Raw genomic sequence first — 13,994 nt, forward strand, 5'->3', positions numbered from 1 at the left:
GCCCACCCCCAGGCGCCCTGCGGCCACACTCTGGCTGCCGGCCTTCAGCTGGAGGGACGCGGCCGTCCCTGCCCTAGGCCCAGGGTCCCTGGCCTTCCCGGTGTCGCCGGGCCCTGAGTCAGGCTGAGCTGCGTGGTCAGGGTTGTGGTTTGCAGGATCTTGAGGACCAGGAGGGTGTGTGTCACGTCCCCGGGACTCGTGACCTTGTCCTCACTCCCATGAGTCACTGTCCCTCCTAAGGGCCCAGGTCCTGGGAGCTCTCGGGTGACAGTCCAGCAGGGGACAGGCGCCTCCTGGGTCCACCAGGAACACAGGCTCTTCTTCCTTCCATTGTCCCAGGGTGGAGCCTGCAGCCTGGGGACACGTGGTCAGGGCCACCAGGGCGTCCCCCTATCGTCCCTCTGAGCCCTGTGGAGGGCGGTGGCCGTGGTCCCAGCCCCCACCCCTCCCCCGCCTCCTTCCGACAGGCTTTTCCGGGTCCTGGTCCCCACGTGGCTTCTCTGTCCCCTGTCCCCAGCTCTGGGCACTCACTGAGCCCTGCTCCTTGGCCGGGGTGCCCGGAGGGTCCGTGGTGTGATGGAACTACCTCTGGGTCTGGAGATGAGCAGGTGGCCCGGCCAGTCCAGCCGGGTCCTAGATGTCACCTCGGGGTTCTCACAAGAGGGAGGTGGAGGCGGAACCAGAGATGGGAGGCCCGACCTGGAGGCTGGGGTAGAGGCCAGGATCTTGGAAGGGCCTCCACTTCCTCTGCTGGACTCTGGCCTCGGCAGGACGCCTATTGGGGGGACTCCTGGCAGGGACCTCGATGCCCTGAGTGTGCCCTGTCCCTTGGGTCACCTGAGGTCATGTGTCCCTCTTCTCCCCGCGGCCTCCTTTTCTCCCTGAATTCTTGGTGCCTTGGCCACAGCTGGGACCCGGTGGCTTTCCACGTGGTCCCGTGTCACTGCCCTGCAGCCCGGGACCCTTCTCAGTGCGGTCCTCCAGGGCCCTGGGGGTCACTTGGGCCAAGGTCACTGTGCACTCCATAGAGTCCAGTTGTGCTGGACACACAGTGGCCTCTGGTGGCCAGCCTGGGGCTCCTGCTCTTGAGCTCCTCTGCCATGTCACCTGGGACGAGTCACTTTACCGGACTCTCCAGGTCCCCAACCTCCGTCCCTGGTGACTGCTCACAGCCTCCCTTTGGCTGAGGCTGGCTTTGAGCTCCCGATCCTCCTGCCTCAGCCTCCCCAGCCCCTGGGATGCCCCGCGTCCTGCCAGCCTCCCTGTTCCCGCAGCCCCCGCGCCTGGGGTCAGCCCCCGTCCCCACCCCCGGGCGATGACGATGACGCCAGGCTGTGACAGGGGCCACCCGTCCCCCGCGGCGGCGGCTGAGCATCCCGGGCGACTGTGCTTGCTTCCTGCGAGCGCTCGCCCAGTTCCCTTTCCGCGCCTTTAAACGGTGGCCTCTGCCGCTCACCCAGGAGCTGACACTTGGGGCTGCCCGTGTCCCCTTGTCCCCTCTCTCGCCAGCATGAGGCAGCAGCTCCGGCCCTGGGCCGCGGCCACCGTCCTGCTGCTGGGAGACCTGGTGGCCTCGGGGGACGCAGCAGGGGACGCAGCAGGAGCCGCGGGTGAGAGGCTCCCGGAGCCGCGGGTTCTGTCCTCCCCTTGGCTTTCCTTCCTGTCCCCCAGAGGGGACCGGTCCCCTGCGCCCTTTTGCTTCTGCTATTTAGAGACAAGGTGTTGCTTCTGCTGAGGCCGGCCTCCACCGGGCGGTCCTCCTGCCTCAGCCTCCCGAGGCATCTCCCACGCCCTCCTGGCCTCGCTCCTCACTCTCCCCGGAGCTCGGCCTCCGGGCAGCGGCCCCCATCACAGGACGCTGGCCCCCGGCTCCAGGGCTTTGTAGTAACTTCTTAGAAAACGCTTAGAAAACGCTGATGTCGCTTTTTTTTTTTTTTTTTTTTTTTTGATGCTTTGTGGTTTGCTTCTCGCCTCTCGTCTCACGGGGGCTGCGGTGGAGCCGGGGTCGTTCGTTGGGTTGGGTTTGCACTCGGTGCTCAGGAAGAGCCGGAGGAGGATTCGGGAGGCCGAGGCAGGAGGATGGCACTCGGGAGGCCAGCCTCCGCAACTGAAGGAGGCCCTGAGCAACAAGGTGTCCGCTGCCGACCTGGGAAGTTGCTGATGGGATTCAGCAGAGCTTTTAGACACCTGCTGTATACACGATGGGGAGTCTCCTGCCATCCCAGCTGCTGGGGAGGCTGGGGCAGGAGGATCGCATATTGGAGGCCAGCCTCAGCCTCGTAGCGAGGCCCCGACTCTAAATAAAATGTCATCAGGGCTGGGGACGGGGCTTTCTGGGCTCCGTCCCTGTCACCGAAACAGAAAAAGAAAAAAGAGGGAAATTGAGAAAGTGGGTCACAAGGACTCGCGGCAGCAGGTGGGGGTCCGAGGGGTCTTCGTGAGGCCGCTGTCCCTCCATTTCCATCCGCTCGACACCTCCAACATGCCCAGGGGACAATATTAGGTCTGGAACCTGAAGCCATTGGAAGTTCCGGGCGGAGGCACTGGGAGGAGGCTCGGCAGCCTCAGGAGGCCCAGGCTGTGTCCCTCAGGGTCGGGGGGAGAGGCTGGGAGCCAGGACGATAAGATGGAGGAGAAGCCGGAAAGTCCCACCTTGGGAGCACAGGTGACCCTCAGGGCTGGCCTGAGTCCCTGTGCGTCATGCCGTCGGGGTCCGTCCCCGTTACCCCCGGAGTCAGAGCTCCGTCCCTTTTCACGGCTGACTAATACTCCACCATGAGAAAAATGACCGCCAAAGACGTGACCGTTAGCATGTCGCCCAGACGTCTTCAGACCGTGAGGTCTGTCATCAGAAGCCCACGCAAGGCCAGAAAGCTCACGTTGACCCTTGGCCAACGCAGGTGGCCTGGGGTCCTGAGTGGGGACACAGGACTTTTCAAAAAATTAAATTCCATAAAAATACAAAAATTTTTTTTGGGGGGGTTGGTACCAGGAACTGAGCCGGGGTGGCGGGGGCTTAACCACGGAGCCATGTCCCCAGCCCCTTTTATTTTATTTTTTTTAAATTTAAATTTAGAGTCAGGGTCTCAGTAATTTGCTGAGGCTGGCCTCCACCTGCCCATCCTCCTGCCTCAGCCTCCCGAATTCCCTAGCCAAGTGAAGTCGCTTCTCCGTCTTTGAAAACGGCGTCGGAACCCACGTCACCTTAGAGGCTCCTCCGAGTGCATCTTCTGGAGGCCGGTGAAGGGGCAGGAAGCACGTTGGAGGCCACTATCAGTTTCCAGAACTCGTTTCTTATCTCGCAAACCCGAAACTCTGTCCCCGCTGAGCAAACAAGGGGCGGTTCTTCCCCACGGCCCCGGGGGGGTGGGGGGGTGGGGGGGAAGTGCCACTGTCCCTCCATCTCTGCCAATGGGACTCTTCGGGGACCTCCGAGGAGCTGAACCCTCCACTATTTTTTTTTGTTTGATTTGTTTTTTTCCTGAGCGCCTGAGCTTGTTGATGGCAGCAGTGTTTTCCCTGGTGCTCAGAGGGTGGGGCTGGGGATCTTGGGGGCACGCACCCACAGTTGGTGCAGAATGGAAATTAGGCTGCACCCCGAGACACTCTCCCCGCAGGCGGCAGCACAGAAAGAAAAGCCAATTTGGCATCAAAAATCGAGGCATCTGTCTCTCTAGTGGAATACAACTCAACCCTGAAAAAGGGCGCCCCCCCCGCCCCCCGGGGCTGAGGTGGGAGCCCGGACCTGCCTCCCCGGTTCACTGAGCCTCAGCAGCGGGAACCCCGGCCTCCTGCTTCTCTGCGGAGCCAGAGCCTCCGTCTCTGCGGCTGAGTCACCCGGGCTGGGGAAGTGGCAGCCACAGGCCACTTGTACTTTGTGGGTGGGGCTTTCTGGCCGCGGCGGCTTGACCTTTCCCCCCAAGGTCTGAAGGGGGACCCGGTGGTCGCCCAGGGCCCAGTCGTGAAGCCCCTGGAATTCCAGATCCCCGGGGCGGGCGGGCTTCAGGCCCGGGGCGCTCCAGGTTCCCCAGCTGCCCGTCTCGGATGGACATTGGCGCTCATCTCTAACGGCCCAGACCCCCCTCTCCAGGGCCGTCGGGTGGGTGGCGGGTCCTGTGACCCTGACACCGTGCTCAGCTGCACTGACAGCTCAACTCCAATAACTAGTGACAAAACAGACCCAGGGTAACTCGACGCAGTAACAGAATCACCCTGAAAACCAATTTTCTCTTTGACTTTTAGAATTTTCACTTCATTTTTTTTTTTTTTAGACTCCCGTGGATGGGTGTAACTGAAACCTCAGAAAGACAAGCTGCCGACCTGGGGGTGGGGGGATAACCAGAAGGACTAACTTTGTAAAAAAAAACAAAACAAAACAAAAAAAAGATCTTGGCTGCGCCTGCGTCCTCATAGGACAACAAGGCTGCCATTGCTCCATGTATTCCGAAGTCTTTTGGACCTGGGCTGGGAAAGTGCTTCAGTGGCCTCTTTCTGTCCCTTCCCAGGGGAAGACCTGCAGCTGCACATCACCTGCTTCAACTTCGAAACGGTGCAGGTCACTTGGAACACGACTGGACACCCGGGGACCAACCTGAGCTTCTTCTACACGTGAGTGTCCTGGGGCGCAGAGTCCCGTGTCCCCGACAGAGGAACCGTCTCCCTTGGGCCAGAAATCCTGGCGCCCGGGGCCTCTGCCCTGAGCCTCTCCCGGATTCAGAGCGTCCACCACGGGGGGGGGGGCAGGGGGTGGCCACGTGGGGGTCGGGTCTTTCCGAGGATCGAGGCTGATTTCTGAGAACAGGGGACAGCACTGTTCCCAGGCTGATGGCGCCGCAGATTAAGGGGAAGAGGCAGAGCCGGGGCGAGGTCCGCGGCTGAGGGGAGGCACAGGGAGGGGACAGCTCTGGGTTTCCCAGGGGGTCACGGGGGCGGGGGGGGATCGCAGGGTGGAGGTGAGCCTTGAGGCGGAGGCTAGACTCGCAGGGGACCGGAGCGAGGAAGCCACAGAGAGAAGATCGGATCCGGCTCAGCCCTGATAACGCACGTCGCACCCGGGGACTGTCACAGCGAGTGTCCCCACCCACGCAGCTCTCCCTGCCGCCCTCGAGGATCCGGGTCCCAGCCTCCCTGCCCAGCCTCCAGGGAGGCTCCCTCTGCCTCTCCAGCTCCTGGGCTCCAGGTGGCCCTGGGCGGGTGGCCCCTCACTGCAGTCTCTGCCTCCGTCTCCACGGGGCTCCTCCTCTGGGTCTGTGTCCCCTCCTCTGTCTCTGGGGCGGACACGGCCATGGCACCGGGGGAGGCTGGCTCCTCCTGGCGGAGGCCGAGCTGCGGAGGCCGAGTGTCCCCGTCCCCCTCGCAGGTTCTCGCGGGGCGCGGGCCTCCGCCCCTGCACCAACTACACGCTTTGGCAAGGCCACACGACCGGGTGCCTGCTGGCCGCCCGCGACGACATCCTCCACTTCTCCATCCGCAACGGGAGCCGCCTCCTCCTCTCCCGGAGCCAGTGGGTGAGCGACTACCGTAAGTGCCCAGGAGCGAGGCCGCCGTCCAGTCCCCAGGGGACGCCCCCCCCCCCCGACCCCCAGCTCGGCAGAGTGAACCCAGGGACCCTGGACCTTTCCGTTTTTTATCTAGAGACGCGGGGCCTTCGGCCTCAAGGAATTGCTGAGGCTGGACTCCAACTGGCCATCCTCCTGCCTCAGCCTCCTCCTCCGTTCCCGTGTCCCCTCCTCTGTCTCTGGGGAGGACAGGCCATGGCCTGAGGGCCCCCTGACCCAGGAGGAGCCCAGCTCAGGACCCTCCACTGATGACCTCTGCAGAGACCCAGTGTCCCCTCGAGGTCCCTTTTGGGGGTGACCTCCCGACCGGACCCTCGCCCGGGGCTGAGGTCTGGGTCCTCCTCCGCAGTGAAGCCCGCCTCCCCCAAGGACGTCCACCTCCGGTGGCTGCAGGACGGCGTCCTGGTGACCTGCTCCGACCTGCGCTACGGGGGCCTCCTCTACGAGGTCCAGTACAGGAGCCGCTTCGACGCCGAGTGGGAGGTGAGCAGGACGCGGCTGGGGGGGGGGAGGGACGAGGGACAGGGCCTCCCTGATGCCTGGGGTCAGCGTCCAGCAGGGAAAGGCAATCGGGTGCCCATGTGCAGGTTCCCGGCTGTCTGCCCTCTCTGTCCCTCATCCACCCATCTGTCCACCCGTCCGTCCATCTGCATCCGTATCCCACGCCTGGATTCACACCCAGATCTCTAGGGCCAGAGGTCTGGAGGTGACTTCAGGGGTGGCCTCGGGCACGGATGGGGCCAGGCCCTTCAACTGATCAGACGAGGCCCACCCCCGAGGCTCGGCGACGGAAAGTCGACCCCGTGTCATGTCGCACCACGTTCGTTACTGACCAGCAGATCAAGTGGCTTCCCGAGGGCCACCAAAGGGCACTGGAAGGACGTGGGAAGGCCACCCCGACTCCCTCCCTGGGCGGACGCACAACGGTCCAGGGCCCAGCCCCTAACGGTGGCACCCGATCTGTCCCCAGTCCAGGGAAGCGACGACGTGCAACGTGACCGTCGGAGGGTTGGACACCCACAAGTGCTACAGCTTCCGGACCCGGGTGAAAACCACCGAGGACCAGTACGGCCCCCACGCCAGCCCCAGCGACTGGTCCGAGGTGAAGCACTGGCGGAGGGCGGAGCTCAGAGGTGAGCGGAGGACATGCAAATACACGCAAATTCGCGAAAAATCATGCAAATGTATGCAAATATATGCATATATATGCAAATTAATGCAAATATATGCAAACGAGCCAGAAATACGCAAATGTCTGCGAAGGTATGGGAAGGGGTGGAAGCTACGATGTGCAAGACCACAGATGGCGACACGGGTGTGATGGACAGCCAATGGCTGGGGACGGGGCACAGGGTGGGTTAGACAGAGGGATGGGTCACAGGTTGGTGGACAGACGGACCACCGACGGGCAGGTGGACAGACCTCCTTCCATTCGGTTGCAGACTCCTGCGAGGAGGAGCCCGGTCCTCGCCGCCCGCGGTTCTCCAAGTTCATCCTCATCTGCAGCTCGGTCACCCTCCTGACCCTGTGTCTCCTGCTGCTGTCCCTGTGGAAGCTGCAGAGGTAGGGACACGGCCGTCCCCGCCGTCCCCCACACGCACGGTCCCGGCCAGCGTCCCACGGCTGTGTCCAGGAGCTTCTCAGAGCCGGGAGGACTCCTTTGAGGGTCACTCGTGGTCAGCTGAGTCCATGGCCAAAGCAATAAGGCGGCCGGGCAGGGTGCTTCTGCTGCCCCTTGGGCTGGACATGCAGCTCGGGCGGTGTGCAGAAGCCCCGGGTGACCCCAGCTGGACAGGCCACCTGAAGGGCCGAAGCCCCGGGTTTCATACCCAGCACCACTAGCCGAGCCGTCGGCCCAGGTGGCTCCGTCTGGTTGCAAGACGAACCGTCCACCCACACGTGTCCGTCCACTCAGGACCCAGCAGGCCACCCCTGGGGTGGGGCGGGGGACCAGGGGCCTCGGGCGATGTCCCTTTGGGTCCTTCTCTGCGTCCACTCACCGCGGCTTGGCGGACCCCAACCCGGCCCCGGTGGGGACAGTTCCAGGGGCCGATGTCCAAGGTACCATTTCTGCTCCTCGGATGCAGTTCCCATAGCAACGCCCAGCAGCGGGCCGGGCACAAGATGCCCCCGGCCAGGGCAGGGCAGGGTCAGGTGGCCATCGCAGGTGGACAGCGCAGAGACACCCCAGGCACCGACTTCTCTAGATGGATTTCTTCCAGTTCCTTCCACGGAGGGGACACTACGGTGGCTTTTAGGGGTGTCCCCAGGTCTGCTCACCCGCTTCTCTGCTTCATCTCAGAGTGAAGAAGCTGCTGGTGCCCAGCGTCCCGGACCCGAAGGGCAAGTTCCCCGGCCTCTTCGAGCAGCACCAAGGGAACTTCCAGGTACCCTCACGGCGCCACTGGACACGGGTGCCAGGCCCTGTCCCCAAAACCTAGGAGAGGGAAAAAAAAATATATCATTTCTTCTACGCTCTTAAGTTCCGTGACTGGGGTCTGCTAATTAAAAGGGCCAGTAATGGACGAACTAGGAAAAAATATTCCCTATTTCTTCATATACATGTTGGGGGTTCCCCAGCCCCAACGTGGGGGGCCTGGGAGACCCTCTGCAGCGATGGTCCTCCATTTGCAAGATGCTGATGGGAGACGACAGCGTCCCCACCGGTGCCCAGAGAGGTTGACTCTGCTGTGCCGTCCCCGAGCTGAGTCCCCGTGTCCCTTCTTGGCAGGCGTGGATCACAGACACCCAGAATGTGGTCCCGCTGGCCAAGGCGGGAGGCCTGGAGCCGGAGACCCCCCCGGAGGAGGCCCTGGTCATCCACCTGCTGAGGACGGAGCCCCAGGGGCCTGCCAGCTCAGGACCTGCGTGCCTGCAGACGGGGGAGGGAGAAGCCCCGGGGGGGTCCCCCCAGCTCCCTCCCCAGGCCCCCCAAGGGGGAGACAGGGTGTTTCTGGGAGACTTCGCCTTTGTGATGAGTGACAACTCCTACATGATGCTGTGAGGCCGCCATCCGGATCCACGCTGATGTCCGAGGACACGAGAAACATCGGGACTTCACGGGAGACCCCTGAAGGCCGCCACTCACAAAGACCGAAGGGAGGACATGTCCAGGGTGCCCCGATATCCACTCCCTCCCCGTGTTCCCCCAAATCCTCCCCTTTTAACATTCCCCTCCACACATTGTGCCTTAGACCTTTTCTCATGCAACCCCCGTAGGGAGACGAATCTCATTTTTACAAAGGCAACAGGCCACCAGCGGGTTAGGGGGTGCAGCCTGCGATCCCCTATTTGATGGCTGACCTCCTTTGGAGGGGTCAGGGCTGGGCCACATTGGCCACCTGCTTTGGGGGAGATGCCTATTAATTGCTTTAATTAATTAAATGCAGATGAATCGCTTCCCGGGAGGGGGACTTGGCCATCTTCCCTGGGGGCCCCCTGTGGACGGCGGTGACCTCAGGGGACCCTGAGCCTGGATGCCTGTCTGCAGGGCCCCTGCGACTCCCTCCCGGCCCCAGGGACCCACTGGCACATTGGCTCCGCCCACCGAGAAGGGCGGGCCGTCTCTTGGTGTCAATCATCCGCTGGGTCTTTGCAAACGCTTGCCACGTGAGCAACCGTGCATGCGGACCGGTCGGGCGCGCAGTTTCAGGAGCCATCTACACGGCGTGGCTTTGCCAGCCAGCCAGGGGCGCGCGTCCTTTGGGTTGTCCCTGGACGGGTCGCTCGTCCGGGCAGGTGCAGCCCAGGCTGGGTCTCTGCTGCCCAGAGAAAACCCTCCTCCAACAAACCCTCCTCCTACCGCGCAGGCGGCGCTGTGCCGGGGTGAGTCACCGATGGCTATCTGCCCTCCTCGTCCCCGGAGGAGTCGCTATCGCTGGTGATCAGCAGAGAAATGACTGGCAGGTGGGGCCCCGAAAAGCCCCGGGTGCAAACCTGGGCGTGTCCAGTCCTGGGCGCCCAGGGAACAGCGGAGATGGGTGGTGGGGGGGAGAAAGGTCCCCGGATGGCGGTGCTGTGTGACCTCGGGCCGTGTGCTGACCTCTCTGAGCCCTGCTCTCTGTTTTCTTGTAAAGCAGGGGTTTGATGGGCGGCCCGGTGGACAGGGCTCAAGGCCAGCGTGTCCTTCCCAGAGGTTATGAAGGCGAAGCCGAGTCAGGGGGGAGTTTCGTTTTATTTTTAATTGAGCTGCATGTTGTAGCTGCGTGATCTGAACCGGGGTGCACGTGTGTGTGTCTCCGCCTGTATGCACGTGCACCTAATAGACACCCGGGCATACATGCGTGCGTGGGTTAAGTAAGGTCCCTCCTCCAAAAGATGTGTCCATGTCCCAGCGACCAGGACCTCGGAGTGGGACCTGGGGTGGGGACAGGGTCTCTGCAGAGGACAGGGGGTCAGTCGGTGCCCTGTCCACCCGTCTCCGAGGCGCAGATTCTGTGCCAGGACCCTGAGCTCATGCCCAAGAGAAAAACAGGAAAAAATTAAAAAATAAAAATAAAATAAAATTCAAAAAAACCGAAATGAAATAAAGAATGACAATAACGTAAGAGGAAACAAAAGACGAGAGAAGATAAAAAACAAGTCGAATTAAAAACGAAATAAAATAAAAGTGGAATAAACTAAAATAAATAAAAATGGAATAAAATAAAATAAATGAAAATAAAATAAAATAAATGAAAATAAAATAAAATAAAATAAAAATGGAATAAAATAAAATAAATGAAAATAAAATAAAATAAAATCAATGAAAATAAAATAAAATAAATGAAATAAAATAAAAATTAAATTGAATTTAAAATAAGATAAAAATGAAAGTAAAATAAAATAAAAAATAAAATCCAATTAAATTAAAGTGAAGTGAAGTAAAAAGTGACGTGGACTAAGGATCCCGTCCACCCGCTGCCCTCCCAGGTCCGTCCCCCCCCAGTCCTCTTGGCTGTCACCGGGGTGGCCCGTCCCCTGCTTCCCGGCCCCGCCCCCCGCCCCGTGGACCTGGCCCTGAGCCCGGGACTTGGCTGCGGAAAGTCCTGGGCTCGCTGCCCGCCCCCCGGGTGGTCTCCACCTGCGGCCGCCCGCGAACTCGGGTGAGAAGCCTCCGGGAGCGTGTCCACTCCTTTCTGCATCGTGCGCAGGGGCCCCCGGAGAAGGCAGGGGGCAGCCCAGGAGGACCTGGGGGACAGCCCTGGAGGACCTGGGGGACAGCCCTGGAGGACCTGGGGGACAGCCCTGGAGGACCTGGGGGACAGCCCTGGAGGACATGGGGGACAGCCCAGGAGGACCTGGGGGACAGCCCACGAGGACATAGGGGGCAGCCCAGGAGGACCTGGGGGACAGCCCTGGAGGACTTAGGGGACAGCCCAGGAGGACCTGGGGGACAGCCCTGGAGGACCTGGGGGACAGCCCACGAGGACCTGGGGGACAGCCCACGAGGACCTGGGGGACAGCCCTGGAGGACCTGGGGGACAGCCCACGAGGACCTGGGGGACAGCCCACGAGGACCTGGGGGACAGCCCAGGAGGACATGGAGGACAGCCCAGGGGGGCCCCGGGGGTGTGGACAGGCCCCCTCGGTCGGTGGCCCTGGGCTGCTGTCGGATGGACTCCGCTCTCACAGCCTCGCCCCCTCCCCAGGCCCTCGAGGGCGGGACCCCCCAGATGGGGAGAGGCTGACGTCACCGCAGTGGGCGGGGCTGACGTCACCGCAGTGGGCGGGGCCCTTCTTGCAGGACACGCGTTGACCGCCCTGAAGGGGTCCTCTTCGGTGCCCATCCCGAGGGGCTAGCGATGGCCACAGACCGGACAGCGGGGCCGGAGGGGCGCGGAGGTCAGCGGCCGATTTGCCTCCAGGCGACCCGACCCGGGGACCTAGACCTTGGTGCCCCGAGGGCATTTCTAGGTCGCAGAGAAGTTGGCCCCAAAGTGTGACAAGTGTGACAAGGTCTGGGCAGGTGCAGCCAGGGTCACCCGGGGCCACAGGTCCTCCAGACGGTTCCTCTGCACGGCCACCCGCTGTCCAAGTGTCCGCTGCTCTGTCCACCCAGCTGTCTGGATCTTTCTGCCTGTCTATGTGTCCATCATCTACCTACCTGTCAATCATCTATCCATCTCTCTGTCATCTACCCATTCTGTCTGTCCATCTATCTCTCTGTCATCGACCCATCCTGTCTGTCCAGGTGCCTCTCACACCCTGGGTGGGGCTGCTCCTGGCTCCTGGTGTGTGGGGCCCAGAGAGGCTGCTCCAGCTCCTGCAGCGCACAGCACGGCCCACCCCAGAGCTCCCGCAGCCCCAGAGGTCCCCAGTGCCCAGGAGACCTGCAGGACAGAGTCTCTGTCCATCCTCCGTCCACCCAGCTGCCACCTGTCTGTCTGTCTACCACCTGTCCATGCGTCTGTCGTTCATGTGCAGGACAGTATCCACGAGTGCACACCCGGGGGTCTCTACGAGGCCTTTCTGTGCACACTCGCAATGAGTGTGTGTGTGTTCTGCCTTCAGAATACAACAGGGCGTGACGTGGGAGTCAGGGGGTGCTCTTCCTGGAGACAAGAGAACTGATCTCCCTCCTCAGGGACCGGGCGAATGTCCTTCGAGGAGCAGAAAAGTGGACACACACGTTCATGAACCTTCACGTGACGTGGCTCACGCCTGTCACCCCAGCCGCTTGGGAGGCCGGGGCAGGAGGATCTCAAGTTGGAGGCCAGCCTCAGCAATCCAGAGAGGCCCTAACTGCATCAGTTGACCCTGTTCCAGATGCTACGTCGAATATGGCACGTGGACACATCTTATATATATGTATTTTATATGTATTTTTGCGTATTTTATATATGATACATGTTCTTAATATTTTTGTCTATATTTTATATAGTTCATGACCTCGTTAATTCCATGACAGGTTTCAGAAGCACTCTGTGACATGAGGTGGCCAGAGTTTGCAGTCTCCTTGTGCGTTCAACGATTCCACGAGCTAGCATAAAAAATTTAAGAAATCACCTATTTTTACAAGCACATTATATACCCCAGAGTTATCTTTGAATATCCTAGATAGTCTATGACCACACGGTGTACTACACTGTCACGTCATCTGTTTAATAATCATGGTGTGTGTCACATGATCGCATAGCATATTAATGAGCACAGTCTGTTACGTAATCATGATCCTAGATCATGCAAAACTGACTACACTATTTTAAAATCACCATGCACATAATTGCACTATGGATTTTATAATTGCATTCTGTATTTTATAATTGCGTTATGTATTTTATAATTGCATGATTTTTAAATAATTGCATTATTTTTTAATAATAATAATGCATAATTTAATAATAATAAGACATAACTGCATTAAGTATTTTATAACTGCATTAAGTATTTTATAATTGCATTATTTTTTAATAATCGTATGATCTCTTTTATGATTGCATTTTGTACTTTATAATTGCATCTTCTGCAAGTGCGTTCTATATTTTGTAATCACCGTATGCATTCTGTAATCGCAACATATACGTAAGCATTGCGTTATGCAATTGCATTCTGCATTCTACAATTGCATTTAATAATAATAATAATAATAATACATAATCGCATTAAGTATTTTATAATTGCATTGTTTTTTAATAATCGCATGATCTCTTTTATGACTGCATTTTGTACTCTATCATTGCATCTTCTGCAAGTGCGTTCTATATTTCGTAATCACCGCGTGCATTCTGTGATCGCAACATGCGCGTTTGCGTTGCGTTATGCAATTGCCTTCTGCATTCGACGATTGCATTATGTGTTTTTAATTGCATTATGTGTTTGTAATTGCATTATTTTTAGTAATTGCATTATTTTTTAATAATCGCATTATGCCTTCATGATCGCATGCCCTCTCCACCAAGGCCATCCATATTGGATAGATCACGTGGTGCATGTCACCATCGGCAGCCCACGTTTCCTGCAGTCACCCGAGACCCTCACCGTGGACACTGCATTCTGTGTTCTCCCTAAGGGCCACAGACGGTGCCTGACAGAGAGACACCCAGGGCTTAAAGGCACAGTGTCCCCCCTCTCCCCTGGGCACTGGACAGGAAGGGACAGCGTGGCCGCGGGGCCTCCGCAGCTGGGCCCTCGGCTCCAGCGCTGCACTCACTCCCAGAGCCGCCCCGCTCCCAGGACCAGATGGCCCCTGGCCTCGCAGCCCAAGGGGCAGGAGCAGGTCTCCGGTTTCACAGGGTGAGAAGGAAAAGTGTCGCCGCGTGACAATGGCCCGGGGCAGATCAAAGGCGTTTGTGCTTTTAAGGAGAGTGGAAAGAGGACCTGTCGGCGGGGGGCAGGGGCCGCTGTCCTCCTCCCGCCCAGCAGCCGGGAAATGGGGGGAGCCTTTGTGCAGCACCTGCCCTTCCTCCAGGACTGCCCAGGGCAGAGGGGGCCCCAAATCAGGGGCGTCCAGCGGAG

The 13,994-nt window shown here is 59.5% G+C and overlaps 1 protein-coding gene across 1 annotated transcript; it reads left to right on the top strand.

Annotated features, from left to right (window-relative positions):
- Positions 1 to 1,510: 1,510 nt before the first annotated feature.
- On the top strand, positions 1,511 to 8,739 carry Crlf2 (cytokine receptor like factor 2). The gene is made up of 9 exons (XM_078035543.1): positions 1,511 to 1,610; positions 3,924 to 4,099; positions 4,355 to 4,608; positions 5,360 to 5,520; positions 5,908 to 6,041; positions 6,529 to 6,691; positions 7,001 to 7,121; positions 7,861 to 7,945; positions 8,290 to 8,739. Exons 1-9 carry the CDS (start codon positions 1,511 to 1,513, stop codon positions 8,560 to 8,562), a joined length of 1,467 nt encoding a protein of 488 aa, XP_077891669.1. The 3' UTR covers positions 8,563 to 8,739.
- Positions 8,740 to 13,994: the final 5,255 nt, after the last annotated feature.

This window comes from Ictidomys tridecemlineatus, chromosome Y (assembly GCF_052094955.1).
Source record: "Ictidomys tridecemlineatus isolate mIctTri1 chromosome Y, mIctTri1.hap1, whole genome shotgun sequence".
In the NCBI taxonomy this organism is placed as follows: domain Eukaryota; kingdom Metazoa; phylum Chordata; class Mammalia; order Rodentia; family Sciuridae; genus Ictidomys; species Ictidomys tridecemlineatus.